The sequence below is a fragment of the Aptenodytes patagonicus genome, chromosome 1 (genome assembly GCF_965638725.1).
Source record: "Aptenodytes patagonicus chromosome 1, bAptPat1.pri.cur, whole genome shotgun sequence".
NCBI lineage: Eukaryota > Metazoa > Chordata > Aves > Sphenisciformes > Spheniscidae > Aptenodytes > Aptenodytes patagonicus.
The window spans coordinates 128,900,913-128,927,357 of NC_134949.1; the positions used below are offsets into that span (position 1 = coordinate 128,900,913).

Sequence of the window (26,445 nt, forward strand, 5' to 3'; positions counted from 1 at the left end):
TATAAGAGACTGGGGTTAATACAGACTGCTTTTAGATCTGGTTTGAGGATCCTGTAGGACAGATCATAACTGTTCTTTGATACACAGATAAGCATTTGACAGACTACAAGTCTTCACAGAGGGAGACTTTCTGCCTCTATCTGATGGAAGAAATACACTGCAAATTGCACACTGCACATCAAGTGTCATTATCCCACACTGTTTGACACAAAACTTTCCCTGCAGCCTTGGCAAAAAAGCAAGATATTTAGCATTGACCTATGTACAACTATAGATATCTGGTATGTTATGTATCTACTGCATATGCTTACAAGATAATTTGAAACAACCTTAAAGGTGGAATTCATCTGCTCTAACCAAGGCATCCAACAGCTGGATGACTAAATCTGAACTAGTCACTGTTGGCTCCCTTTGTTATTAATAGAGATAAATGGATACTGCCAAAAGGCAATTCCACCTGGTCCTATCATCAGCAGGTGAACGGCCCTTCGGGCAGTACCTACTTGTGGTTTCCACTGACAATAAGAGAAGCCAAGCTGGGACTGAGATATCTGGCTTCAGGAAGGGTGGATAAATCCCACAAGTGTCTGCAGAACTGTTGATCCATATTGTTGAGATTCGCAGAAACACTGTAGCCTTCCTCTTTCTCCATGAGATATAAAGGACTGGCAAAGGAGACCAGAGAGGTACAGCCAGTCACTCCAAAGGTGATGGGGACAGGGATTATGGTGGCTGCAGTCTCTTCTAGGAGAAAGGGACTGTGTCTTCCAGCAGTCTGAAGGTAGAAAAAAGATCTTCACTCTCTTATTTATGATTTTCTTATAGGACTGAGTTGCCTTTTTGTCTGTCTGCCCTGATGTTAGTCGCTCCCATTGGCATTTCAACCAGCTGTCCAATTTCAACCAATTTTAACAGCAATGCAAACGTCTCTGAGAAAAAAAAGTTTCTAGACAAGTTCTTGGATATGTATGGAGCTGTGGTGCTTAGGCAGGAGTGTTGCATCCTATTGCTGTCCTGCAAAGGGAAACTGAAGCACCCACAGTTTGGCAGTCTGAGGAGGCGAGGAGCCCCAGCGTGCTGGCTGATGAGCATGTGCTTGCTGGCCATGGAGGGCACGCTGCCCTTGCTCAGCCAGCAGTCTTGGAGGGGCTTTAAAAGCAGTTGAAAATTTTGTGGGAGAGAGGAAAGACAAGGTGGAGCATTACACATCATCAAGAGATGCAGGGCTCAGGGAGTTGAAGGTAATGTAGAGGCAAAACCCGAGTGGATAACCATGAGGGACATATGCTTAAAAATGTGTAGGAATCCAGGCTTCTTCATTGTCCTATATAACCTGTTCATCAGGGCTCTGTGGTGAGCACAGGGGAGCCCGAGTGTGACTAACGGCAGGCAGCGACTTTAATTAGGAGGGCAGAGCAGCGACTTTATGCGCTGGAATCACTCATGCTAACCTTCCCCCACCTGACTGCCGCCCGCCTCTCTCCCACAGACCTGTTCAAGCCACTGTTCGTCCACGATCTCTCCTTGGTATATTGTTTTCCTTGTCAGGCTCTTGAGCTTGTCTTTTTTAAGCACCGATACTCCAACACCATTTGTACCTTGTAGGCAGCACACCACAGGGGATCCCTAAGTGACCAGCTCCCACTTCTTGCTGAAGGAACCAGGGGGACACCAACTTCTGGTCCTGCTGCAACCACATTTTCAAGTCAAACTAAAGCCCGAGTATAGTCCAAAGCCAATAGACTGTGGACTATACAATGACTTCTGTGGTAAAATGAATAACCAAACAGTTCAGACCCAGTTTTCACAGTCTTCTCCATAGCAGCCTTATTCCCTAGATGAAGGGAGCCTTGCTTTAATAATGGCACATGTGTAAGGCACTGAATAAACATTTCCAGATACTGTGTCTTAACAACACACATTCATGGATACATATAAACATTGAAAGAAGAGGCCCATTTAAGTTACAGAAGAATATATGTGTTTAGGTATTTAAATATCCTTGCAAAATGAATCTGAGGGAATGCACAACAGGGTGACAGAAGAGATGAAAAACATTGAGTGCCTAAACAGGCTTTTGTGCCACCTGGTCCTGCATCGATGTATGTGGGTGTGTAATTCTATTTGTTTGGAATACTATTTACCTAATACTTATTTTGATTTTTAAAATGATAGAAAATACTTCCTCTGAGAATTCTGGGTACCTCTTGTCTGCAAAAGTATATATGCATTATATAAGTATTATGTTGCTTGTTACCGTAGACTGTCATTACAATACTTTTAGTTCCTCCTACGTTCCCAACTACGAAAAGAATACTGCTAGCCAAGCCCCAAATATAAACCACCCTTTATCAATTCAATAATGGAACAAAGCATCGTCCTTCCCTGAACCGCATTCCTATACAGCCTACTCCCTCTAAGTGCTTGCAGCAGTAGTGTGCGTGTTTTTATGTCTGTGTGTGAGTATATATCTACACTTAAAAATTGTCCTTGCGTGTGTACTCCATTCATGGTCTTCACAGACACAGCCAGCACAGATACCAAGTAGTGCCTGTTCTGACAATACATTTGATGATATGGAGGTCTGTTATCCACCGTCTCAGAATGTAAAAAGAGCCTGGGGAAGACTACAAAATGGCAGCACTGGAAAATCCTTCAGATTAAAATGAAAGATTGATTTTGCTGCAGAATTCTGAATGCACAATTCTGAATTTCACAACACGCGCACCATGGAGAGGTGAAATCCTGCTCTTTTGAGGAAGCAACACGCTGCTTGATGATGCCAACAGGGCAAACAATTCAGTCCCGCTGAGTTGCAGGTAATGGTAGTACAATGTTTTTCCGAGGACAAACATGAGTCTTGTAGGCCATACAGTGGTGGAATAAGGAAACCTGCGAATTAGGGTTGCAGGTCTGCAATGCATTTCATGGGGATGGAACCAGGGAGGTTGGTAGAACTCCATGCAGAGGTGGATCTCCATCTCTTCAAAATTACAGCCTGAGTCCTTGAGGGAGGGATTTTTCTCACCTAGTTTAGCTATCTATTTAAGAAAATAGATATTTAGTCCAACTAAATTAGCAGAATATCTTTGGTTGTTCACAGAGAGAAAAACTGTTATTGACGCCAACCTTAAACTGGCCTGAACTGAAAGTAATTTGGGATGGAAACTCTCCATTTGCTGCTGGGAGAGCCTAAATTTAGTTTTCAGGCAACTACTGCTAAGTGAGATAAACTCCCTCTGAAGGGAACTCAGATCAAACCTGATGGGAGCAGGATACCTTAGATCTTCTGGAAATCTTATCTAATATCTGGGGCCATCTCAGATGTTTAATCGTCTCTGAAAACTGAGCTCTGAGCTCCTGTGCTTACTGCTTTTATTTGTTTCTTTAAAATGACTGTTTTTATGGGTGGGATTAAGTCACAGTGGTTGAGAGAGGGTGAAGATTTATGAATAGCTATGAAAAAGTTATGGGCCATAGTGTTCTTGAGGTGGGGGGAGGCTACGTTTGATGCTTCTACTTTCATGCTTGTGATCATGTGTAAGTTCATTCAGAAGGCCACAGATGAGAGGGTCAGTTTATAAGTCACCAGCCTGTGAGGTCAATTAACTGCCGATTAACTCCCACTTACTGCCAAACACGGTCTTGAAGCTGAAGATAAAAAAATGAAAGTTACTTTTAATTTTTTGAAAAATTTTTACTCCAATATCTGCAGATTTTCCTGTATTAGGAATTGGTAGCTGTGGTAGCAAACCGCTGAGCACTACTTCTCAAAAATACCACTGTTTGAGGTATTGTTGATAATTGTGGAGTATTTAAAGCATGCTTAGCACCCAACAAATAACTAATGCAGATATTGCCTCCTGTAGGTGACACAAAGATAACAAACCTAAGCTGCACCAGTAAAAAACTTAAGCATCATTTTCAGTAAGGACCGTCAGTAGGATTTCTACTGTCCCCTGGAGGATTTAATCCAGGAGCTACTTAGCCAGGCTTTTGTCTTGCACATGGCAGGTCCTTAGTGCAAGCAACTGGAGTATGTGAGCCACTTTCTTTCCCTTGGAAAAAGAGAGACAACCTGGCAGCATACTGACCAAAGGGCAAATACCCTTAGTTTTAAACGAGGGTGTTGGATAAACTAAAAAAGATTGCCATGTGTAGTCTATTTGTTTAAGTGTAGTGCCAGAGCATCGGTGACATTTCAGCCCGCAGTTACAGCGTGGCAAAGATGCTGGTGAGCTCTGCCATCGTCCACCCTGGGCAACCGTGGTGGCATCTGCGAGGGAGGCAGAGAGCTGGTGCACATATGGTCGGCGAGAGAAACCCGGGATTGACTTAAGAAGCAAACCAATGTAAACACTGAATATGAGGGAAAAAATGTGCAGCAAAACTCACATCCTGAGAATCTCGGTCCTAAGTGGATCATTTGTTTATCCCACCAGCCAAACCTGGCTCTGCAGCAAAGCAAGCCAAAGAATGTCTCCTTTATTGTTTCCATGATGCTTACTCATCTACAAGCCATTCCCCTTTTAGATTATTCTATTTTTAAGGCATAATTTCCATCTGTTCTTTGATCTTATACCACATAAGACATTTAGCTAATAACATCATCCATCAAATACCAACTTTCCTTTAGAGTTCAAACACAATCGACACAGGACCCTGTCCATCTGCTGGCCAGTGCCTCTGAACAGATCCAGCTTGTGAATGGCCAGCTATGTCGCCTATTTTTTAATTAACCGGCTAAGGTCTGTGCTTCCCGTAATGCCGCAGGACGACTAGGGGACACTCCAAAGGGAAGTGAAACGCGCTCCTCTGTGGAAGTGGAGAAGAGGGTCTGCTGCATCCACAGCTGCCATGTGCTTGTAAGTGGGGGTTTCCAGTGGATGGAGTCTGCCTTCAGCCCCTCAGGGAATTAATTTTTGCATAAAAGATGCAATATTTATATAAAAGATTTGAAGGCTAACCAATTTCAAACTTGGCATTCTTCAGAGGAAGGTGGGTAAAGCAGAAAGATAATGTTTGTTTGAAATTTTAAATAGCTCTGCTTCTGTGAGCAAACTTCTGAGTTTATTTGAGAGAAACTTCAGAATTTCAGGGCAGGTTATCTGAAGCATTGGAATTGCAGATTTGCAGACAAATATTTATACAGAAAAATACTTGTCTGCTTACACTGGAGAGCCAGGGAATGTCAGATGATTTAGGTGACCAATTGTAGTGAAGCAGCACAGCTTGAATTAAGGATATCTGAGATCAATCACAGTTAAAAAAATCCTGAGAAAAACCTGTCAGGAAAAAGGAGATCAATGAGTAATCTGGGGTAAAGGCAGTTTCTCTATGGATATTTTCCAAGGACAAACAGATATGCAATTTTTTAAATCGTTGCTTTCAGATTCTTCACTTAGCTCTATTACCTTGCTTCTCAGTGGTTTGCTTTATCTTGCACACAGTGCATTTGTTTAGGAAGGAATTTGATTCAGGATTTATATTCCACTAGCTTACATATGCCACAGCGTACGTATCTCCAGATCTGAAACAATAACAAAACAAAAAAAGCGCCTACGTTTCCTTCTATTTCCTGGCTTGCCAATAATAAGAAGTCCCTGCAGAGGGGAGCTTGGCTGGTGGTGTTTTGTGATTTCTCAGATAACAAGAGCTTCACATTTCTGTGGAATTCCCATTTGCCAGCGAGCTGCTGCTGCCGCTGCCCTGATTGATATATGACTGCAGTGGCACTTTTCCATTTGACATTCCCTCTCTCTCCCTTTCCCTCTCCCTCTCCCTCTCTCTCTTAAACAACAGCCCTAACTTTTGTGTGTTGCAAATATAAAAGGCAAGCCATGTGACAGAGGGACAGAGGAACAAAAGCATTTGGAAGTAACAGGACCTCTTTTTAGTCTCTCCGAAGAATTTGAGGGGAGGAAGGAGCAGTGCATTTTCCAAAGGTAAGCACACAAATAAGAGATTCCTCCAGATTCTGAGTATTACATGGACTTAAACTGAGCACTTAATCTCTTTATCTGACAAACGCATGTTCTCCTTGCACCATTTTTTAAATTAAAATGTGCTGATGTGGAATCAACACAGCTTTAGTACCTGTGTCTCCTTCTTATCCTTGTATCTTTAACTATATCTCCTGTCTGAAGGATGCCTGTACACAGTCAAATAGGTAGCCCAGTGTGCTTCCGAGCAACTTGGTTAAACATCTATTCTTGTGAGCGTGCCGGGCTCATGTCTGCAGCTCTGCACTGGTCCTAGCTGTATGGCTTTGGAGTGAATGGACGTGCTGGACTCTGCCCTGAATTCATCGAGAGCGCCGGTATCGCCAGCACCCTCTTTGTCCCATTACAATAGGGCTCTATGAACACAGGCAAGCCTGCTAGTTTAAAGCTGGACTGTTTACTTTTATCACTACTTATGCATGCTGTTCTCTTGCCAGTCATCTGCCGGAGTGCTTAGAATAATTTGAAACAACAGGCAATATTTATTTCTAGCTTTGTGTGTCATGCTTCGCAGGAGCACTCTTAATTTGCACATTATTATTTATCCAAACTTCTGGGAAGCTTTACTATGGACTGGACAGCACTGGTTATGGATTAGGAGAGATTTAATATACACTCTTGATTGGCTGAAACCTATGAGGAAAGCCACAGTGTTTGCCTTTGCTGTAACGCCGAGGGGTATATTTAGTAGGCAGCCGACCCCGTCCGCGCGACACGTAATGCAGCGTGGCTGTGCAGTCGGTAGCTGACACGGGAGGATGCTGCAGGACCCCAGACCGCCTGCTGAAGGAGAGAGGGAGGCTCTCCTCGTTTGCTGGCAGATCATTTTGCTGTGTATCAGCATCAGAGGCAGGAGCATAACTGTTCTCTGTGTCTTTGGGACAAAAGAAGAGTTTCACTGTTATGAACCCAGTGATAAAGTGTCAGGGTAGTGTAACTGCGAGGCGCGGGAACGAACACTGCCCCGAGAGAGCCTGGCTGAGGAAGAAAGCCCCGTCTCCCTGCTAGGATTCAGGTGAGTGAATTCATCCTATAAAAGTTCAAATTAATGGGTCCAGTAGCAAAAACCAGGGTAACAAAGCTGAACCATGTGAAGAGCAATCTCAGTACTATGTTAGCTAACTGCTGTGGTGTCAGTAAAGCAGGCTCACACAGAGTGTGTGTTGGGGGGGGTAATCTTCTTGTGGCAAACCTGAATTTGCAAGACGGTGTCTGTGGACTGACTCTTGTGGGACTGTCAGGCAGATTTCTTATCCTACCCCTCAAGTTCATTGAAATTTCTCCCATAGCCTCCCCATAACACATCTTATTTGTTTCTGCCTGGGACAGACGGCGTGACAAGTAACTTGTTAAGGTTTCTGCAGCTCTTTAAAGATGAAAAAACGTTTCCTATATGCTAAATGTTACTAACAGTTCCTAAAGCTTTGTAACTGTCCCAGTGGCTGGAAGGTGAGAACTTTGCATGTTGGAAAAGGACAGGCAAATGATTGTTTAAAACCAACAGTGGGGACAAATTCACTTCAAAGCAGTTCCTCGCTGCAAAGATATTTTCTAAGAGAAGCAGTCCAGCTGCCTGGTGGGGTTGATAAATGAGGATGTAATAATCACAGTGCTGTTATTTGTCCTTCCTCAAAAGAACATCTACATTTTAGGACCTCTTTTTTTTTTTTCTTTTGCATTACTAACGATGCTCACTTTTGCTCCGGCTGTGAGACCTTACTCATATCTGTGAGCAGTTATACACATGAATAATTCCCTTGACTTAAATAGAACTATTTGGTGAGTAATTACTTACCAGCTTGAATCAGGGGTTCCCAGGGTGACCTATACATACATTGGCATGTTCTCGCTGGAATAATGAAATCTTATTTGCAATACTGGTATTATAGGAAGATGTTTTTAGATTTTCCAGTTAAAAGCAAATGTGGAAGGAATAGATGTTTCAAGCTTACAAAATAAAATACAATTTGATTTAGTGAAGGGATAAAATTAGGGGCTGCTGCTGATTACTCTAATTACAAGCTCAGATCTCTACCTGCAGGTGTCCCATGTAGGTTTCCTGGGTTTGCGCAGCGCCTGGTTTTAATCAGATGGATGTACGCTGATGATTCCCCCTTGCAGAGCAGGATACTTGTTATGGACAGTCTTGTGTACAGTTTGCAGCAGCGATACCGCAGGCAGCTACCTACGCATGGCTGATCTCCGCAAAAGCCATCTGCCCCACCAGAACAATCCCTCACGTGCCATCGAGGCTTGTGAAAGCACCTGTATGTTCCTGCTTGCTTGAGTTGCCAGGATTGCAATCTCTTTTGCCCAGGTGGGAGGGAAGCGAACCACCTCCTTGGGGGCTGGTATGATGCCTGCAGTGACTCATTTGACAGGAGTCCTCCTGGAGTCGGCTTCATTCCCTGTTTCCCCCAGGGGCTGACTGTGTCTCCTTCCTGGCTTGTCTGCTTTTAGATGCACTAGGAAGTGCTCAAGGTTGTTCTTGGACCTTGAAGGGAGTTGACTATCTATGGTGCAAAGCTTGCATGAAGCCACTGAGACGTTTGTTTTTGCAACAAGTCTGGAGGATTATTTGTTTAACTGAAAGAAGAAAAAAACCCCTCCTTTTTTTTTTTTTTTCCCAAATGTTACCATTGTAATTACAATTATAAATATTAGATAGTTGTATTACAAATACTACAAATTCCTCTGCCTCTAATGTCCTGCTGAGTATGAGGAGAGACTTGCCTCTATGAGTTTTAGAAAAGTTTTGCTACATGAGACCGTGCCACAGTCCCATGTTATTTGAGTAATCCACCTCTTGAGCGTGGCTGGAAGCGGCCACATCAAAGAAAGGCATAGAGACCCCATGGCAGGCAGCTACGGGGTAACTTGCTGTGGCGAAGGATTTTTCCCTAACCCCATCAACTGAACTCTCAGAGTCCTGAGAGTTTATAACCCTTCCAAAAACTCTTTAAAAATGAAACCCTTACAACTGTAACCCTCCCATACATAACAAGTCCTTTTGCTGAGCCCAGCTAAACTTTTGCCCTCTGTGATATCTTGTTCCACCAGATCATTGTCGGTTGTGTAAACATGTGTTTCTTTTCATCAGTGTTAAATGTGCAGCCTCTCAGCTCCCCTGCCCTTCTCCACGTCCTGGTATCCGGGATGGGGTGAGTAGCTATGCCCAGATCACCTTTTTTTCTGCTGTCTTGCTTCCCGCTCGACAGCCCTTTCGCTGGAACTCAGCTCAATGGCAGGAGAAAGGTTCAGCTGGTGTCAGGTTAGCTCGGGTGCCTGAGTCTCCCTGCCCAAGAACACCCCACTTTGCCCATGCTTCTGTGCATGCATACAAAGAGATGCTGCAGTCTCCGCTGACTATGATCAGCTGTTATTTCCTTTTTATATGTGTCAGTGTGGAACATATTAAAATTTCTCAGTAGTGGTATGTTAGGAATCCCTCTGATGCCCCACCTCTAACTTAGCAGAACAATAAAAGCAAGGTTGTAGTAAGCCTTTGAGCAGCTGGCCGTCTATATATTCCTTCTTTTTCACATAATCTAATTCAGACTATTATCCGGGTAACAGTGGCACTACCACTTCCAGACACCATCAGTCCTTGTCCTGTTTGCTGGAATTTCGTTGCGTGGCACAGAGATCCTTTCTACCACAGACGAGTGTAGCCTTTCTTCTGGTGTCAGGGTATCAGGCTGCTGGTGCCATGGAGACACCGGTCCTAGGAATTCCACCGCATCGCTATTTTTCAGCTTCTCTTTGCTATTTTTCTATTTGCATCAATCATTGTTACAGCTTACGCTTGTCACATTTACATGCTTATTATTACTGAGCTGCAAACTGTGTCGGTCCGGCAGTGTGGAGGCAGCACAGGTTATGTTGCCCTTTAAGACATGTGAGTTGAGGATCTGAGTTAATGCCTCAGCTCTGGTTTGGCAAAGGTTAAGCATACCATGGCAGTGACAATCGCATTACTGTCATAGCAGCACGGCTCAAAGAGAGTGGGACCTAGGGGAACGCTGTTCCCCTTGTTAGGAGACATAAAATTGTTACCATGAGTCAAATATTTAGGTTCCCTAATTATCAGAGGCTGAGGTATATGGATGGTGGTCTGAATTTTGCCTGTATATAAAAGAAGCGAGGATTTTGCCCCTGGGGTCAGAAAAGAGGGAACATCCCCTCCAATTGTGTGCTATCTCCAGCATGCGTAGCACTCTCTGCTGGTCCTGGTGGCAGGGGTGTCTTTGCTTAGTATTAAAGAATAAGAAACCCATTCCTACTCCTGCATCTATTGATAACTACAGTCCTTTGAGTTCTCTAGGAAATATGCTAAATCAACCTCTAATCATCAGGCATGCAATACAGTAAAAGACAGAGAACGAAACCTGCCCACCTGCTTGTAACACACTCCTACAGGTAGAGGACACATGCCCGAATGCCCTAGACCTCTCAGCAACTTGTCGTTTGGCCAAGAGTCATTTTTCCTCATGTTGGGTCATAAGACTAAAGCAGAGGTAATTACTGAAGCAAATCCTATAGCTAATGCTCGGCTGGGAATATTTGCACTTTAGCCAGCAGCCACCCTTGCTGGTTTGCCTCCTGAGAGGGATGGGCAGCCTTCCTTAGACCGCTCGGCTCTGCGCCCGGTGCTTCACCGAGGAGTGATCCCATCCAGCACCCTCTGGATGAGCAAGTGGAAAACTGTATTCCTCTCAATTCCTGTCCCAGACTCAAGACCACGACTACTCTGATATGCAGCGAGACACTGAAGAATAAAGAAAAAATCCAAGGCTGGCATCACCTCGCCATTAAATGGCTCTACTAGCTCATTAGAGAGAGATCACATACACGCCCCTAACCAATCTATTTAAAGTTTCCTGGAAGCAGGAAAAGGAAAGAATAAAAATACAAGTGCTCTTTTGTCCACCAGTAGTTATTCTTTGCAAGTGTATTGAAAACCTTTTCTCCATGTTGGCCTGTGCCTGTCTGCTGGCAGGGTGCCAGCTTGCAGTACCCACTGGAGTTTGTTATTTCAACCGCCTAGCAGGAAGGCGCTGTTAGCTCCCCCTCTCCTAGCTACCTGAAGGACTGGAAATATTCTTGGAAACTTCAAAAGGAGAGGGAAGCTCAGCCAGCTCAAGTGCTGTTCAGCTTAATTTGTTCCACCTCATGCACCGGGTCCCCGCCACGTGAACACTTATGGGGGCCTTACACGAGCCGCCCCATCGAAGCCCGGGGAACCAGTCCCATGCGTGCTCATCCCATACGAGCTAGTGCTCCCAGGAGTGCTTGCAGCAGTGTGTTCTTCCATTATATTTGCTGCAATTACTATGTTGTTTCTTATGCTTCAAATACCATGGTCTTCCTATTTTTTCAGTCTGTTTACAGTCACAGGTATTCATCTCCTGAAATATTAAAAGTCTTAGCGAAGCCTCACAGCAGAAAATGATGTGCAGGAGTTTCTTTCAACTACCATCAGCGTGTTTGACATTTCAGACTGCTCAAAGGTAGTGTCTGTTTTCTCTTCTTGGTTTTTATGGGACAATGCTCTGCAGTTGCTGGCTGGCAGGCGGTAGGACAGCGCAGCTTCAGTAGGACCAGAAGATGTGCTTCCTTCCTGTGGACAACCAGATGAAGCGGCTTAAGTCCCTTCTTTTGAGCCTGTTTTCCTTTCTACTGCCTTCTTCCTTCCCCTGTCCTCTTGCCCACCAGCTGCCGCCAGCTCTGGCCAGGAGTGTGTTATTCATGTACCCTCCTCGCACACGCACGCTGCCCTGCAACCTGCTGTGTCATGGGTGGATGGAGCTCCTGGACGATGGGTGAGAACATTCCCCTTGGTGTCAAGGGGGACAAGCTTCAGCACAGCTGGATGTCAGCAGGGCAAACGCTCATTTAGCACAACGAGGCCTTGGGGAAGCATTTCACTTATTTAGACCTGTAAGGATCTCACTCAATATATTTAGTTTAGTATTTGCCCTGTCTTGGGAGGGGAAGAAACCTGTTCACATGCTGCACGGAGGCATTTCACAAACAACTGGAGTTCCCTGTGTTCACCTGCTGCTTCCCGGCTGCCACATGGCCGCTCGGTCACTTGTCATGTGTTTTGAAAGGCGGCTGCAGAGCAGAGCGAGGATTTTGAAAGCGTATGTAGGAGGCCAGCTACTTCACTGCTGGAACAGAAATGGCTACAGTAAAATAACTAGATGAGAAGATGACTACATTTATTTACAGAGCTAAAACATACACTGGAGCTGATAAAGCCTTTGAGTTGATTCAACAGAAAGCAGGATCCGGCACAGCATCTTAGGTCGTCTCTCCTACTAGATAACCTGTTCTCTTAAATTGCTCAAACGGTCACTTGTACGATTTTGTCCCACAGCACACAGTGCTTCCCAAGGGGTTCCTGGGCATGGTGGGGGTGGTTGCATGGGCTGGAAGCCCCCTGAGTGCTGTGGAGGCTAGAGGAAGTCCTGGAGCAGACCGCGCCACGCCACATGGCCACAGCACTGGAGAGCCACTCCGGGGGGCTTTAATGTCCCAGCAGAGATGTGGCCTTAGAGTAAGACTTGAGCTGTGGACATGCAGAACAATACATGGCTTTGGGAGAGGGGTACCCCTTCACAAGGGTAGCCCTGGCATAAGGGCAGACCTGCTGCCGCTGTCAACTGGGAGGTGTGGTAGAGCGTGGGGCAGCTCTGTACACAGGGCACCCCCAGCCGACCGCCCAGCTGGGGCCTTGGCAACTCATTGCAGGAGCAGAAATTATGGTTCCCCAAGCTCCCTGAAAGAACAGATCTGTTACTCAGAAATCCTGGTGATGGGTCGCCGTGGGCCATGCTAGCACTGTGGCCAGGCGGCAGCAGCAGTGGGGACGCCACAGCGCTACCACATGCCTGGGGCTGGGGGACTGGGGGTTGTCTCCAGCACAGATTGCTCGTCCCCCCCTTCCTGTCCCCAGCCCCTTTTGTGGACCTTCTCATGGCAGTGGGGAGTTCAGCCCTGCAGAAGAAACACTGGTGTAACCCAGTAGTGTAGTTTGACCAACACAGTCATTTCCACTGCAGTCCAGATCTTGGAGAGCAAAACCCCCAAATCCTTATCCTTCTGGCCTAAACTTTTCCAGGTTAGATAAAGTTCTTGAGAAAACCATTTTTGTCTCATAAAGATCTCGGTGACATTTTTGTCAGAACAGCAGTGGCAAACTACACACATACACATATATATACACATATTATGGTTAGTGACACTTTTTTAGGGCTGGAGTTCGGAGAAACTGAGTAGTCTTGTAACTTTTCTGTTTACATAACAAATTCAGAATGAGGGAACCACATGGTAGGATCCAAGTAATTGCGTTTACTAAATATGCACAGCGTGCAAGGCCAGGCTTAGTTATATATACACACTGCTGCTCCAACAGGATTCTGGCAGCCTCCAAAATGTAAAAGACATTGAGTGACTTGAATTGTACCCTCATTGTCAAGCAGGAGTCTCAAACATGGAAAATGCACACCAAACAAAGGCCAAGCTGCACATACGTGCATGCCTAATTCATGGGGCTCAGGAGTGGGGAACAGCTATGTAGAAGTACACCATAAATGAGCTTTTCCATTGCTCCCTTCCTACCTTCCAGGGTAAAAGCTGTGCAGATCCAATAGACCTTTGGAGAATTGCTCAGCTCTTTATTTTTTCCAAGATACATAGCAAAAAGGGAATTTCTGTTTACGTTCTCACAAAGTGACTGGCTAAATAATTCCAGATGATGGAATTTTCTTCTGTCCTTAAAGCAAAACAAAATCTTAACCTTCACCACTCTCTAAATGATATTAAGACGATGATAAGAAATCTTCATTTCAGCATTCAAAAAGCAGTTAAAAACAACATAAAGTTGGAAAAATAACCCTAACTCTGCCCCTACGTCCATGTGCAATACAGTCTTTGATGGTATGTTCATATGGTCTTTCTTTGGTTTGTCTTCTATTTTTCCCTGCAGTTTTTAGGTAACAGCTGTAACAGCTTTTAGCATGTTATGTCTCTATGAATTTCTGAAAACCAGTTATATGGAAAGGGCACTATAAGCCTATTACTAACAACATGTAATGCCTACATCAGTGAATTCTGAAAAAATGGGAAGTAGTGATTTTCATCCACTGTTAGGCCAAATATTTTTGTAGCAAATTTTCAGCCTGAGAATATGAAGTCACCTTTGCATCTTTTTCTCTACAGGATGTTGTAAAGAGGAAGCATTTTAGCTTCCTTTTGGTTAGCTTGGCAGGTGAGCTGTTTACCACAGTTTTTCACATGAAAAGAAACTGAGGAAAAACCAGCTTAAATAAAAGAAAAAGAATTCTATGTGAAATTGTTGATTTTGATAAAAAAGTGTATTTTCCAAATGAAACAAAATGCCATCATAAGTACAGCTATAATGATTAACAATTACAGGTACTTGCTTCTGGTTTTGGACAGAAGGATAGACTGGAAGCTACATATGTCACTCCTGATACCATGTACTGTCTAGGATTTTATAATTTCAGACAGCATTTCAAAAGGAATACAACCTTTTTCTAAAAAAAAAAAAAAAAAAAAGTTAATTTAAAATGAAATGCCATTGCACAAAATCAGCTGGAAATGGAAAATGTCATGTCAACATACTTCATCACGGTGATGTACCCGAGTGAAAATATTTAGACTTTTTTTACACAGTCAAAAATCTACACCCTAACTTCTATATGTTTAAATGTCCCTGTGAGACTTTTTTCCCATATATCTCAATTATATATGGCATATGTACTTGAAAAATGTATGTGTATAATTCACGTAGGTATGTCAGGAGATGCTGGCATGTGCAAATAGCCTGCTGTTGTCTGCAGTCCTGCTTCCAACACCTACACGCTCGTTTTGCCAGTTTGTCTATCAACAACTGTACCCAGTTTTTTCACGAAAGATGGGTCACATGTACATCCGTGGTCTCTCTTTTTACTAACAAATATGTGATAACAGTGCTTTTTTCTTCCTTCAAAGTTTTGTTACCAAAGCCCGCCACATTTCTTTGCCAGGGAAGTATCAGGGCAATTTTAAAAGATTGTGAAAGTGTTAATAGTTTTTGTATTGTGCCGTGCTTATCCTGAAGAAGGTACAGACGTCTTCCTTTTCTCACATTTTTCCCTGCTTCTTTCCAGCTTTCTCAGAGTGTTTTCATGAGGCAGACTCTATGTCATCCAATTATTTCCTGAAGAAAACTAGAGAGATAAGCCTTTGAATACCGAGCCAGGACTCCAGATTTCTCTCACTGTATTAAATCATACTGATCAAAAACATAGAAAGATATAGAAGCACAAAATTAACAGTGGGACAGAGAGAGTGGGAAATGGGGATCCCTAGACGTAATATTACATGAGGTGAGACCATCTAATATCAAGTAAATTTATTTGGACAGAGAGGGAATTACTGGGTGTGTAATACTGATTAACTATGTTGGAGAGAGACCTTGCCAAGCAGCGTGTTTTGGTCAGCCTCTTCATAAAGAAGAATAGGAATGTAGGTAAAAGGTTAAATATTAAAAAAAAAGTGCATCACTCCTCCTGTTAGCTAATCCTTGGGCATCATCTGCATGAACCGGAGTAGTACAGTTTACTTCTGGGAGGGAGTCTGTCCCAGCTCCCATGACCGAGAGATTTCTCTCTTACCCTGCTAAAATGTTTGGAGGGATATTTATTGACATTAATGAGACTGTGCATAAACGTATCCGAGATCCTAAGTCTTTAGTGTTGTTTAAGCTCCTTATACTGCAGACGTAGTATTTTTTAATGCCATATCTGCTGAAAAACATTTGCTTGAGGAAAATATACCAGGTCATAGGCCAGACTCCGGGAAAAAAAAATATTGTCTATTAAATCCACAGTCACATCATTTTTCCTTTCCTACTTAGGCACATGGACAATAGTTTGAAACCCAAAAAAGGCTTTAAAAAATGTCTAATACACAGAGCATCCCTAATTACATTTCTTCCCAGCATGAGACTTTGTATGTCACTTCAGCCCGACAAGTCCCGACTCCCAACTTGGATGAACTCTGGAAGTGTTTCTCACTGCTATGCACTCCTCTCACAAAAGTGTTTGAGCAAGCTATAAAGCAATACACAAATCATCAAGCACTCTGGTGGGGAGGCCTCGTAATTTCAGGCTGTTTGGGAGATGAGTATCGCTCGGTTTAGAGTATCGCCAGCAAACCAGAAAACAGTTTTGAAAGAGGCTTGTATAAGGCAATAAAGGCACACACCAGCTCTTTAAATAGGCAAGAGGCTCTGGGGGAGCATTTCTGCGTGACCAGGGAACTGTTTTATCATAAGTTTCTTCAGAATGTCCTTGCACTTTTAACTTTACTTATGACTATCCTTTGCTTCATCAGGTTGTATTTACATGGACAATTAACAGCTCTTTCAAGCTATAGCTGTTTGTAGTAAAAGCGAAATTAAGTCACCCATTTGAGACTACAGGCTTTGTGAGAAGGATCCAGGGCCTGTGATGAAGCAGCTGAGGGAGATGCCCTCCTTTCCCTGCCCGCACAGAGCTCCGGGCAGTGTTTCAGGGGTTGTCCTGCGCCTGTTTTCTGGGGGATCTCCTGGTCTCCCACATGCGCCAGAAATCCAGATGCCTGGGTGGATATCCACATGACTCCACCTGCATATATTTTTACCCAATTGATAGCTGGGATGTACTTGGATATTATGGAATATAATGTATTTTTCAGATGCTGCTCTTTAATTAACGGGGAAGAGACTGACACTGAGCAAGTGCAGCCTGATAAGTAAGCAAGTAAAGCATGCCCACCTGTGTGCATGTGAGTTTGGTACTCAGGAGGGCAGGGCAGCCAGAGACCTAGGTAGTCCTCCATGCCGTGCAGGTCGGCACTCAGCAAGCTTCCTGGGGGACTGCGTTGCTCATGCCTGGGCTCAGACCCTCAGCACCCCTCCATCCTGGGGGTGCCCCTTGTCCCTGCAACACAGCAGCTGCAGGAGACTGACACACAGCCCCCAGAGCCAGGGGTCAACCTGCCTCCAGCCATTCCATGTGCTACCTAGGCCAGAAATTCCCATCTGTAATGCAAGAGGCAGCCTAGCTTTGCCCCCCTTTGACACTTTGAGTGGATACACAGTCCTTTCAATTTGCAGAAATCTCTGATGTGTTACTAATCACCAGTTTTGAGGGGAACCCATTAGGGACATCACCAACTGGAAAAGATTGACACTGCACCACTTGTGATGTTAAAAGTCAAAAGGTTCTCCCCAGTAAAATGATAGAGCAATGCTTAAAGTAACAAGGTCTTGACATCTCCTTCTTAATGCCGTATACTCTACCTACTGTAGGAATGATGCTTACTCAGAGCGTATATTTTGCCCAGCAAAAATCTTGTGTGCCTTAATATTATTTATGTCTGTTTTTCTCCAGAGCTCTTTTTGGTCAGAATTGTGATTTATGTTTTCTTTATTCCAGCTATGCAGGAGATTCTTTGACGGATTACAATCTCAGCAAACTCCAACTCGAGAAGGAGAATGACAGCTAAGAGACTTAAACCAGACTTTTCATCGTCCTGGAAAGGAACTGGCTGCCAGTATTTGGAGTTTTTTTAATACTCTACCTCCCTCTGCTGTTATCAGCGAGAAGTTCCTCGACAATGGGAAATCATGTACTTGCAGCTTCAATTTCCATGCTCTCGCTCCTGGTGATGATGGGAGACGCGGACAGTAAAACAGACAGTTCCTTCATGATCGACTCTGACCCCAGCCGCTGTATGAGGCATCACTATGTCGACTCCATCAGCCACCCCCTCTACAAGTGTAGCTCAAAGGTAAGGACTTCCCTCACCCCCTCGCAGCAGGGTGCTGCGTCGGCAGAGTTGTTAAAATGAGCCATTTTGGGTGATTTTTCTCTGTGCAAATTCCTTGCTAACAAAATCTAGCTGCAGAGACGTACAGATGTAAAGACGTCTGAGTGCGTACATCAGAACTAGGACTAGAAAGAAAGGCTCTTGACTCTCTTTTCACCTTTTCAAAAGGAGAAACACACCATGATGGTAAAGCTAACACACAGTAAAAGATAAGATTCAAAGGAGCACGTCGGGGTCTCAGCTGCCAGTGCCAAGGAGATGGGCTAGTTTGGAAGTTTAGATCATCCCAGTCACCCTCTCCTTCAAGTGAGTCTTTAATCCGGAGTATGTAAACTTACAAACATTCGAGGTGAAGTACTGAGATAAAGAATCAAGCTGTAAAATGCTAATGAAAAAAGAATGTGAAAAACATTGCTAACTTTTTTCCCCATTTAGTTTCAAGGCCTTTGTTTTCATGCAGAATGAGAATTGGATGTTTACTGTAGGGCTTAGGAGCAGAAGGAAATACAAGATTGTCTTTCATTTGAGATTTCAAGCCTGAAAAGTTTTGTGTCAAAATGGTTTAGCAGCCTGCGCATGTAGCCTACAGTCATTTATTTCATTGCGTGGAGAAAAAGAATGGGGAGAAACAATGGGAAAATCCTTGCCGTTCCCTTTTGTCTTGTCCTAATTTGTTCCGGCTGAGTTAACTCAGTGCATATTCAGATGTACAGTCTTTGCCTGGACCATCCCTCTGTCCCGCGGAAAGTGGCTTTGCCTTATGCACCCACATCCCTGGATTAACGAAAGGGAACAACTGCCAGCGCTAACGCTTTTGCCAGCCCTGTGTGGGGTAAAAGAGTGATGGGAGGCAGGTACGTGATTGGGTTTAGGACAAGAGGGCTGCCTGTGGTGTTGCCTGACAGCAAACCCCAGCAGCCGTGATCCTGGGAGCATTTCTGAGGAGAGAGGATCCATACAGTTCAGACGGATGCAGTGCTGGCTGCAGAGACCCCCAGATGCCTGTGTGCAGAACGAGTTATCTGCCTCCCATGATCAGTGCAGGGGTGAGGTAACACCACAGGTAGCAGCAGGCCATAAAATTTAAATTAAAGCACAGAGAGAAGCGTCAACAGAAAATAAGACCCACTTGGTGCTCTGCACTCCCCCTGTGCACCAGGACGGCTGCTGTCCTGGCTGTGCACCTTCAGCAGGGCTTGCCCTGTGCCTGCTTGCCAGGGAGGGGCTGATGGCCTCGAAATTGCACACAGGTGAAAGCCCCGCTCTGGCCTGCCTTACACCGGTCTCACAGCAGTGGTGTCTGCCCGGCTTTGCATAACCATGCCTGATCCACAGCAGTGGGAGACCAGAGACTTTTGCCCTACTGCTTCTAAGTTCAAACAGTAAAATCATGCATTACTTGTGATTCAGGAGAGGTCTTGTGGTTTGCTTTTAGCCTAGACTAGACCTTCTTACCATCTGGGAAACATCCAGCATTAACATACAGAACTCCAGAGATGCATCTGTTTGTACAATATTGATTTTATTGCAGTTGACTCCAGTGAGAGGCAAAGGTGAAAAGTCTAGGTATGTGGGTGGTGTGGGTGGGTTTTACTTACTGGTATGTGGGTGCTAGCAGCCCTCCCCTCTCAAGGCACTTCAGATCAGCTATAAGACCTGAGAAGCCATAGCTACTGTGATGGTTTGTTCCATGAGGGCAATGCTCCACCCAGCTGGCCCTCACTTTCGGCTCCCTACTCTTCCAGAGAGCAGGAGGAGCTGTGGTATGTAATGTAGGCAAGACAGTAGGTAGCCCCCAGAGGCCCTTTGGTCTCCAGCTTTGGGTAGGATCCCCCTCTGCCCCTCTACATGCAGAAGAGCAAATGAGTAACAAGCGGTGACTTCACTAGGGCAGTGAGAAATGCAGAGTATAACTGACCTGGGCACACTGCCTCAGACATAAGAGGATAAACACAACAGGTCCCAGCCCAGCCCCTGAGGTAAATCCCTCCTGGAGCATGAAGGATGGGGCTTCTCTGGCCCGGGGCCAGAGGACTGCCGTACCCCAGTCTCTCCTTTCCCTGGGGTCATCACCCACCCGCTCCCATTCCCCGGCTGTGGTGGGTTCCCACAGCATGGCCTTGCCTCTGCTTGGTCCTGCATCACTGCCAGCTCTCCAGCAGCCACTGCCATGGCCAAGCTCTCCTGTCTCTGGGCCAGCTGGGCACTCGCCCCGAGGCTGCTGCCCCGGCACTGCCAGCCCCGCAGCTCCACACACTCCTGCCTGCCCCACAGTCAGCCTGTGTCTCACCTCTGGCCATGATTTTCTTCCATGCTCAGGGCATTGCTTCCTACACAGCCCAAGGGCTTTTGCTCCTCAGCTGGCTCTCCTGGTGGAGGCTTTTAGGATAACTGTATTAGGTGGGGGCTGCTCCCTGGTCCACGTGACCCGGAGCTGTGATTGTGCCTGTCCAGGACTCTGTCGGTTTGTTGCCTGATGGCTGGGATGTGCTGCGGGGTCTGGCACACTCCTGCGCACCTCCATGAAGCCCTTTCACTGTGTGGCTGCCTTCCTCGCTCCACCATCGCCACCACCATCCTCTGGGTTTTTCTTAAAACTCTGGCTGCCACAGACATCAGATAGAAGGTTGTTCTTCTCTTTATTTTTCTGAAGAAAGAACAAGAGGGAGGGAGGGAGGGAGGGAGGGAGGAAGGAAGGAAGGAAGGAAGGAAGGAAGGAAGGAAGGAAGGAAGGAAGGAAGGAAGGAAGGAAGGAAGGAAACCCACCAACAACTCAATTTCTTATCTTCCCTAATGAGAAAAGCAATCAGGCCTCTAGGAGTGGGACTGATGGAAATGAGAACACAGCATGCATTGTAATGAAAACCATATTATTTCAAAACTGAGCTATGAGAAAAAAGCTGTTGACATAAACATCTGTAACTCTGACTGCAATCTGCACCTCTTGGCTTCCCAAATTCCACAATGGTTTCAAGAATAGTTTTTTAACAATACTGCAAGTTGTATGGACTTTCTCATGAAGTAGAAAATGAAAACAGTTTCCATACAAAGTGAAATAATGTTGACATTTCCTAGAAAACTTCTCTCTGTTTGTTAAATCAAGCTCTTTTTTTTAAGGTCTCAGGGATCTGAATCATCCTGGTACACATATGGCTTCTGTTCTTGATCTAGCATATAAACACAGACCAATATTAGACTTGCTAATGAAAATTAGATGCAATGTCTGTTCCTATATATATTGTGATAAAATATAAGCAAGTCAAAAAAAGGAAGGTTCTGCGGGAGTAGCTGTGGGAATTGTGGTACCTCTTGTTTCCAGCGAGTTTCCATTGTGAAGCTTGGACTGGCAACTGATGTCAAGCAGAGACTTTGCCCTTTTTTGGTGTGACATATTGGCTCTACCGAGCCATCCTTTTTCACTCTGTATGTTTTCCCTTTTAGTGCAGCATAGAATTACAGAAGTTAAAAATGGCTTCAGAAATTGCAAGTTGTATTATGTTTGCTGTCCGTCTTGGTTAAAAAAGGATTATGTCCACCGTGCTTCTCTGTGGAGGCTGCCAATTGTACCCACATGGGAAGTAGTTTTGTTACATTTGGAAACATCCACCCAATATAATTTAATCATTAAAATCCCTCTTGCTTGTGACCTCAGGCAGATGTTAAAAACAGGTTTCCAAAGCCTTCAGAAACAGCATGTATAAAAGAGACACAAAAGAGGGATGGAAGAAGGTCATTTGTTCCTGAAAAACAGTGTTTTCCTTTGACTTCAAGGAAATGTTTGTATCAGGTCATGAGGTATTGCCTTTCCTGACCATATTGGATTCTGCCTGAACTCTGCCACGGAGACCCACTGGTCTTCATTGATGTGCTGGATTGCCTTGACGCTGCAACCAGAGCCTCCTAAATTACAGTATCGGTTGTCACAAGTGCTTCCTCCAGATGTGCCAGAAGTGTGCTACCACTGACAGACTTGCACTAAAGAATCCAGCCCAGAGAGACACAGACCAGATGAAGGAAGATTTAGCAAATGTTTGAAGACATTTGCTCATGAGGTAGCTCAGGAGATTTTCAGTAATGTCTGCTTGCAGCCAGGCCACGTACACTGTGTGAAAGTCTGTTCTCATGCATCTCAGCCCATCTGCTTTTGGGCCTCAGCTTGTTGCTGAAGAGTGCGGAAAAGAGGACTACAAACACTGTTAATAACAAACCAGTTCACAACTTCCAAATTTCCAGAATACGGCTCGAATGATCAGAGTCAAATATTGCCTCAGATTCAGGTTGCTCTTTTTCGTGGCCTTCCAGATGCCTGTGAGACTGCTGACTTTAAGTAAGAAAACCTATTCTTCCCTAGCTGCTCATACAGGCGAGACCCCCGCGGTTCCCACATTGTAGCACGCTGTGCTTCCGGATCCAGCATCGCAAGGTGACACGCACAAGCTCATATGTGCGGGGGATGAGGGGAGCCAAGAGGCACGCGTATCAGGTTATAAAATACCCACACATTTTTACTATATATACACCCACTGTATTACTGTGCTATGCCATCACAGCATTACTAATTATTTAGGTGATAATCTCTATTGTGCTATAGTATACGATGCAATAAGCAGCTGGTGCGATTGATTAAATGGCAAAGCAAAGCTTTTAAAGTACATGCTATTTCCAGCTCATTTGCACACCTGCCAAAATCCACTGGTGCTGTTCTGGATTTATGAGGAGGAGGAGGTTAAATTTTGCTGAGGACTTCAGGTTAGTCCAGAAGTTTAGAAAGCTATCAAAATGGGAAATCTGAAAGTTTTTTATACTGCAAGTTTGACTTGATACCCATGGTGCTGTGCCATTTGTAAAAATTTACACTGTCATCCAAAAACAGGGCATAAAACCAACACTGTGTAATTTTACGTGGTATGAATACTGACCATACTCTTATGAAAAACTAAGTAGCCAGCAAAATCTGAGATTAAAATTAGAGTCTCCACAGACTAAAATATGTTTTTAAAGGCAAGGCTTGCTAAGCAATTATAAATGCAGTTGCACGTTGAAGAAATACTGACTGGTTTTGCATTAGAAAGCTTGCTGTTCATAAGAAATGTATTGAGACACAGATATTGGCACATCAGATAATTCTACCCTACAATGACACTGCTGCAACTCTTCTGTAGTCCTTAATCCTATCCCCTGGGGGTTTGTTTTTTTTCCTGGCATTTCTGAAAGTACCTGCAGATACAGGAGCAGATGTGTGCCATAAAAAGTCCTTAGGGTAACAGTACCAGAAGTGACTAACTGTTCCAGCTCCAGAAGCATCAACCATTGGAAGCCACCTCCACCATACAGCACTGTGTGCTGTCATATTTGGGCTGAAATCACAGAATCATAGAAATGTTGGTTGGAGGGGACTCTGGAGGTCCTCTGAACTTCCCAAAAAGCAACTTGTGGCCATTGCACGTCTCCCTTTGCCACTCCTGAGGAGAGTTTGGCTCCATTGTCTTTGCAACCTTCAAGCGGTTGCCAGCTGCCGTTGGATTGCTTTTCACCCTCCTCTTCAGGCAAATGCTTGGGAATAACCTGTCACAGAGAATGCACACAGTCTGGTGAACTGGTCAAAGTGGGGGACCTAACGAGCTGTCAAGATGCTGGGAAGGGAACTAACTGTTTTAAATGTCCCAATCTGCTGTCTTTCCTTTGCAATACAGGCAGGATTAGATACCTGTGTAGTTCTTCACCAGCTACCTGCCTGTCACTATGGGAAGTGAGTTTGTTTACCAAGGGGACAAAAGTGGATCTTTATATGTCAGTAATGGGGTGCTAGCACTGTCATGATTGTCCCTTTCCCTGTTCTCGTATACACTAAAGACTGGTATTAAGGAGCTTGACATAGCTGATACATCTAAGGCCGGGGTGTGGCTCAACAGTAAACTGAAATTTCCTTCCCACCATATTACTACTAACAGTTGAAGTGAATTTGCTTATGAATATGCAGCATCACAGGAAGGGGACCATAAATTTGTGCTACAAATCATGAAGGATGGCAAATTTGTCGGAGAGCAACAAGAACATATCTCTTAATTAAACCAAGAAACAAGATGGTACCAACCCCAGATGATCAGCTCATGAAGACATCTTCCTTGTGATCTGTCTGTGTTGACTGGAAGTGTAGTTGTTAATATATTAATACATTTCCAAACAAACCATTTAGCATGCAAGTACTCTTGGAAGAGTGATTTTTAAGCACTGTACGATGGATGATCAGTGCCTTTCCCATGGACACAGACAGTGCTGGTATTTCCTACTTGATACCAGGAATATTTTCTCTCTCTTTCACTCTCATCTTTCCTCATGACTCTGAATAAAGAGAAGATTAAACATTTGACATACCTGCTTGCAAGACTTGGAGACTTGCAGCCAGTTGAGCATGTGTAGTGAAAGAAGCTCAAAAAGGTTTAACGTTGTAAAATATTTGCTGTTACATCTGTAGTTATGCTTTTAGATTGTCTGGAAAAAACATGAGATATGTGCATCATGGTTAAAATGTAATTTTCTTCCTTGGTTATAGGATAGACATACGACTGTTTTACTGCCTACTGTCTCACCTCTGTCATATTTTGACCTTGTTTGGATGATACGATAAGTTGATTTTGAAATTTCTGTTGGTTAAGCAGAATTAGCTGATATGGACTTAATATTTCATTCCCCATGAGGGCATAAGAGTTTGTTCAAACCTGTCCAACACCTACCTGTTATCAAGGTCGTAACACCTGTTTCTAACCACATAATTTCCTGAGCTTTAGAAGATGCTTTCCATGTTTTATATAGAGCTTAGGAGACTCTATCCATCTCCTCTGCTCAACAAGGGGTTGTTGGGAAGGGGAGTAGGTGACTCCTCATGGGCTTTCCTTCCTTAGTGCCTCCCATTGTGCAAGTTACCTTATTTTGATCACAACTCAGTGAACTCAGGAGGAGAAGATCCATGGAGCCTGCACTGCTTTTGGAAAATCTCACTAGTGAACCCTCATGTTTGGCAATGAGTTCATCTTGTTTACATTTTCACTACCTTACGCTATGCAGTGCATTTTATACGTTTATACATGCATCAGATACAACTGATGCAATTATATATATATATACACACATATAATTGCAAATACGTATTCAAGGTGATCTTTGTAGAAGGAGGGAGCTAGAAACTTACTTCTTTAGAAGCAATAAACTGAGCATCTTCTTTATATTTCTACTTTATATGTTTATATAGCTAAGCATTTGGGACATTCACTGGCCCCAAGGACCAGTTCTGCTGATCACTAGTATATGCACTCAAAACATTGGAAAATATCCAACCAAAGTATCGGTCTGGCTGATGATTTAAGGGCTCGGCTGCCACAAATCTGGGGTCAGCAAGTCACAGTTGCAGTCACCGTTCCTGGAAAACAGGGCTGGCTGTGATCATCTGGAGCCCCCAGGTCAGCTTTTAGAAAACCAGGACCCGTACTCCTTATTGGTGTCAGTGCCTGGGACTCCAGGAGGAGCCTTGCTTTTCCTCTTGCCCATGTTACCTCCTCCGCTCTCTCAGACACAGCTCAGGGGCAATGCACTGTGTGGGGCTGGGTGGCCTCACCAAGGTGGGGAGATGCAGTAAGTGAAGAAAGACCAGCCAGACTGGAAGGAGGTACCCACCTCCTGGTGTTAGCTGAGCACTGGCAGCCATGGGGGCACATTTCCTAACCCATCTCTTTTCCTTCACAGATGGTGCTGCTGGCTCGCTGCGAAGGGCGCTGCAGCCAGACGTCACGCTCAGAGCCGATGGTTTCTTTCAGCACCGTCCTGAAGCAGCCTTTCCGCTCCACCTGCCACTGCTGTCGGCCCCAGACCTCCAAGCTGAAGGCCATGCGGTTGCGATGCTCAGGGGGCATGAGGCTCACTGCCACCTACCGCTACATCCTCTCCTGCCACTGCGAGGAGTGCAACTCCTAGGAACGTACCTTCCACAGCAGAGAGGGGACTGGGATGCTGTTGTTGGAGAAGGGTCCCAAGAAGTAACCCAAGGTGAGGTCGACGCTCCCAGCGTACGATTGCAGAGAGGACAGGACTAACCAGGCTGGATTGAATTCTGAGAGCTAAAGTGTAAAATATCCTGGGGCCCTGGATGGTGCCGGTACCGAAGCATGGGCTGTGACAAAGGTGAAAGCACGAGGACTTGTTTTGAGAAGCCTTTCTTTTTTTCTGAAAGGATATTTTTGTGAGTTTCTTCTTTTCCAGGCTCAGCTCTAACTACAGAGAAGTGCTTTTACTTTAGGCCAAGGGCAGCAGGAGAAAAGAGAGGAAGGTCAGCTGGATGACAGCACTGCGCTCTGGAAGTTGGCGTTCGGACAGAGGATGGGCATCAGTTCCCACATACAACCTCTTAACCTATCAATTTATTCTCAGTTTCCTAGTTTTATTGGCCTTCAAAACAGTGTTGTTGGCAAGGGTTATCTGTTACTGATCTAGCAGCCAAGTGCTGAGTAACTTTTAACTGTGGTTTAGCAGAAATTACAAATAAATCATGGAAAAGTGAACTGGA

The 26,445-nt window shown here is 44.6% G+C and overlaps 1 protein-coding gene across 4 annotated transcripts; it reads left to right on the plus strand.

Moving 5' to 3' along the window:
* The first annotated feature begins 4,933 nt into the window (after positions 1–4,933).
* Positions 4,934–26,445, plus strand: NDP (norrin cystine knot growth factor NDP). Of its 4 annotated transcripts, XM_076355115.1 has the most exons (4): positions 4,934–4,998; positions 5,834–5,945; positions 17,495–17,849; positions 25,629–26,445. In XM_076355115.1, the coding sequence occupies exons 3-4, from the start codon at positions 17,676–17,678 to the stop codon at positions 25,854–25,856; spliced, it is 402 nt and encodes a 133-aa protein (XP_076211230.1). In that variant the 5' UTR covers positions 4,934–4,998; positions 5,834–5,945; positions 17,495–17,675; the 3' UTR covers positions 25,857–26,445. The 4 variants fall into 4 exon arrangements, with proteins under 4 accessions (XP_076211230.1, XP_076211220.1, XP_076211237.1 ...); XM_076355105.1 differs by lacking the exon at positions 4,934–4,998 and having other exon boundaries at positions 5,804–5,945; XM_076355122.1 differs by lacking the exons at positions 4,934–4,998; positions 5,834–5,945 and adding an exon at positions 6,736–7,017.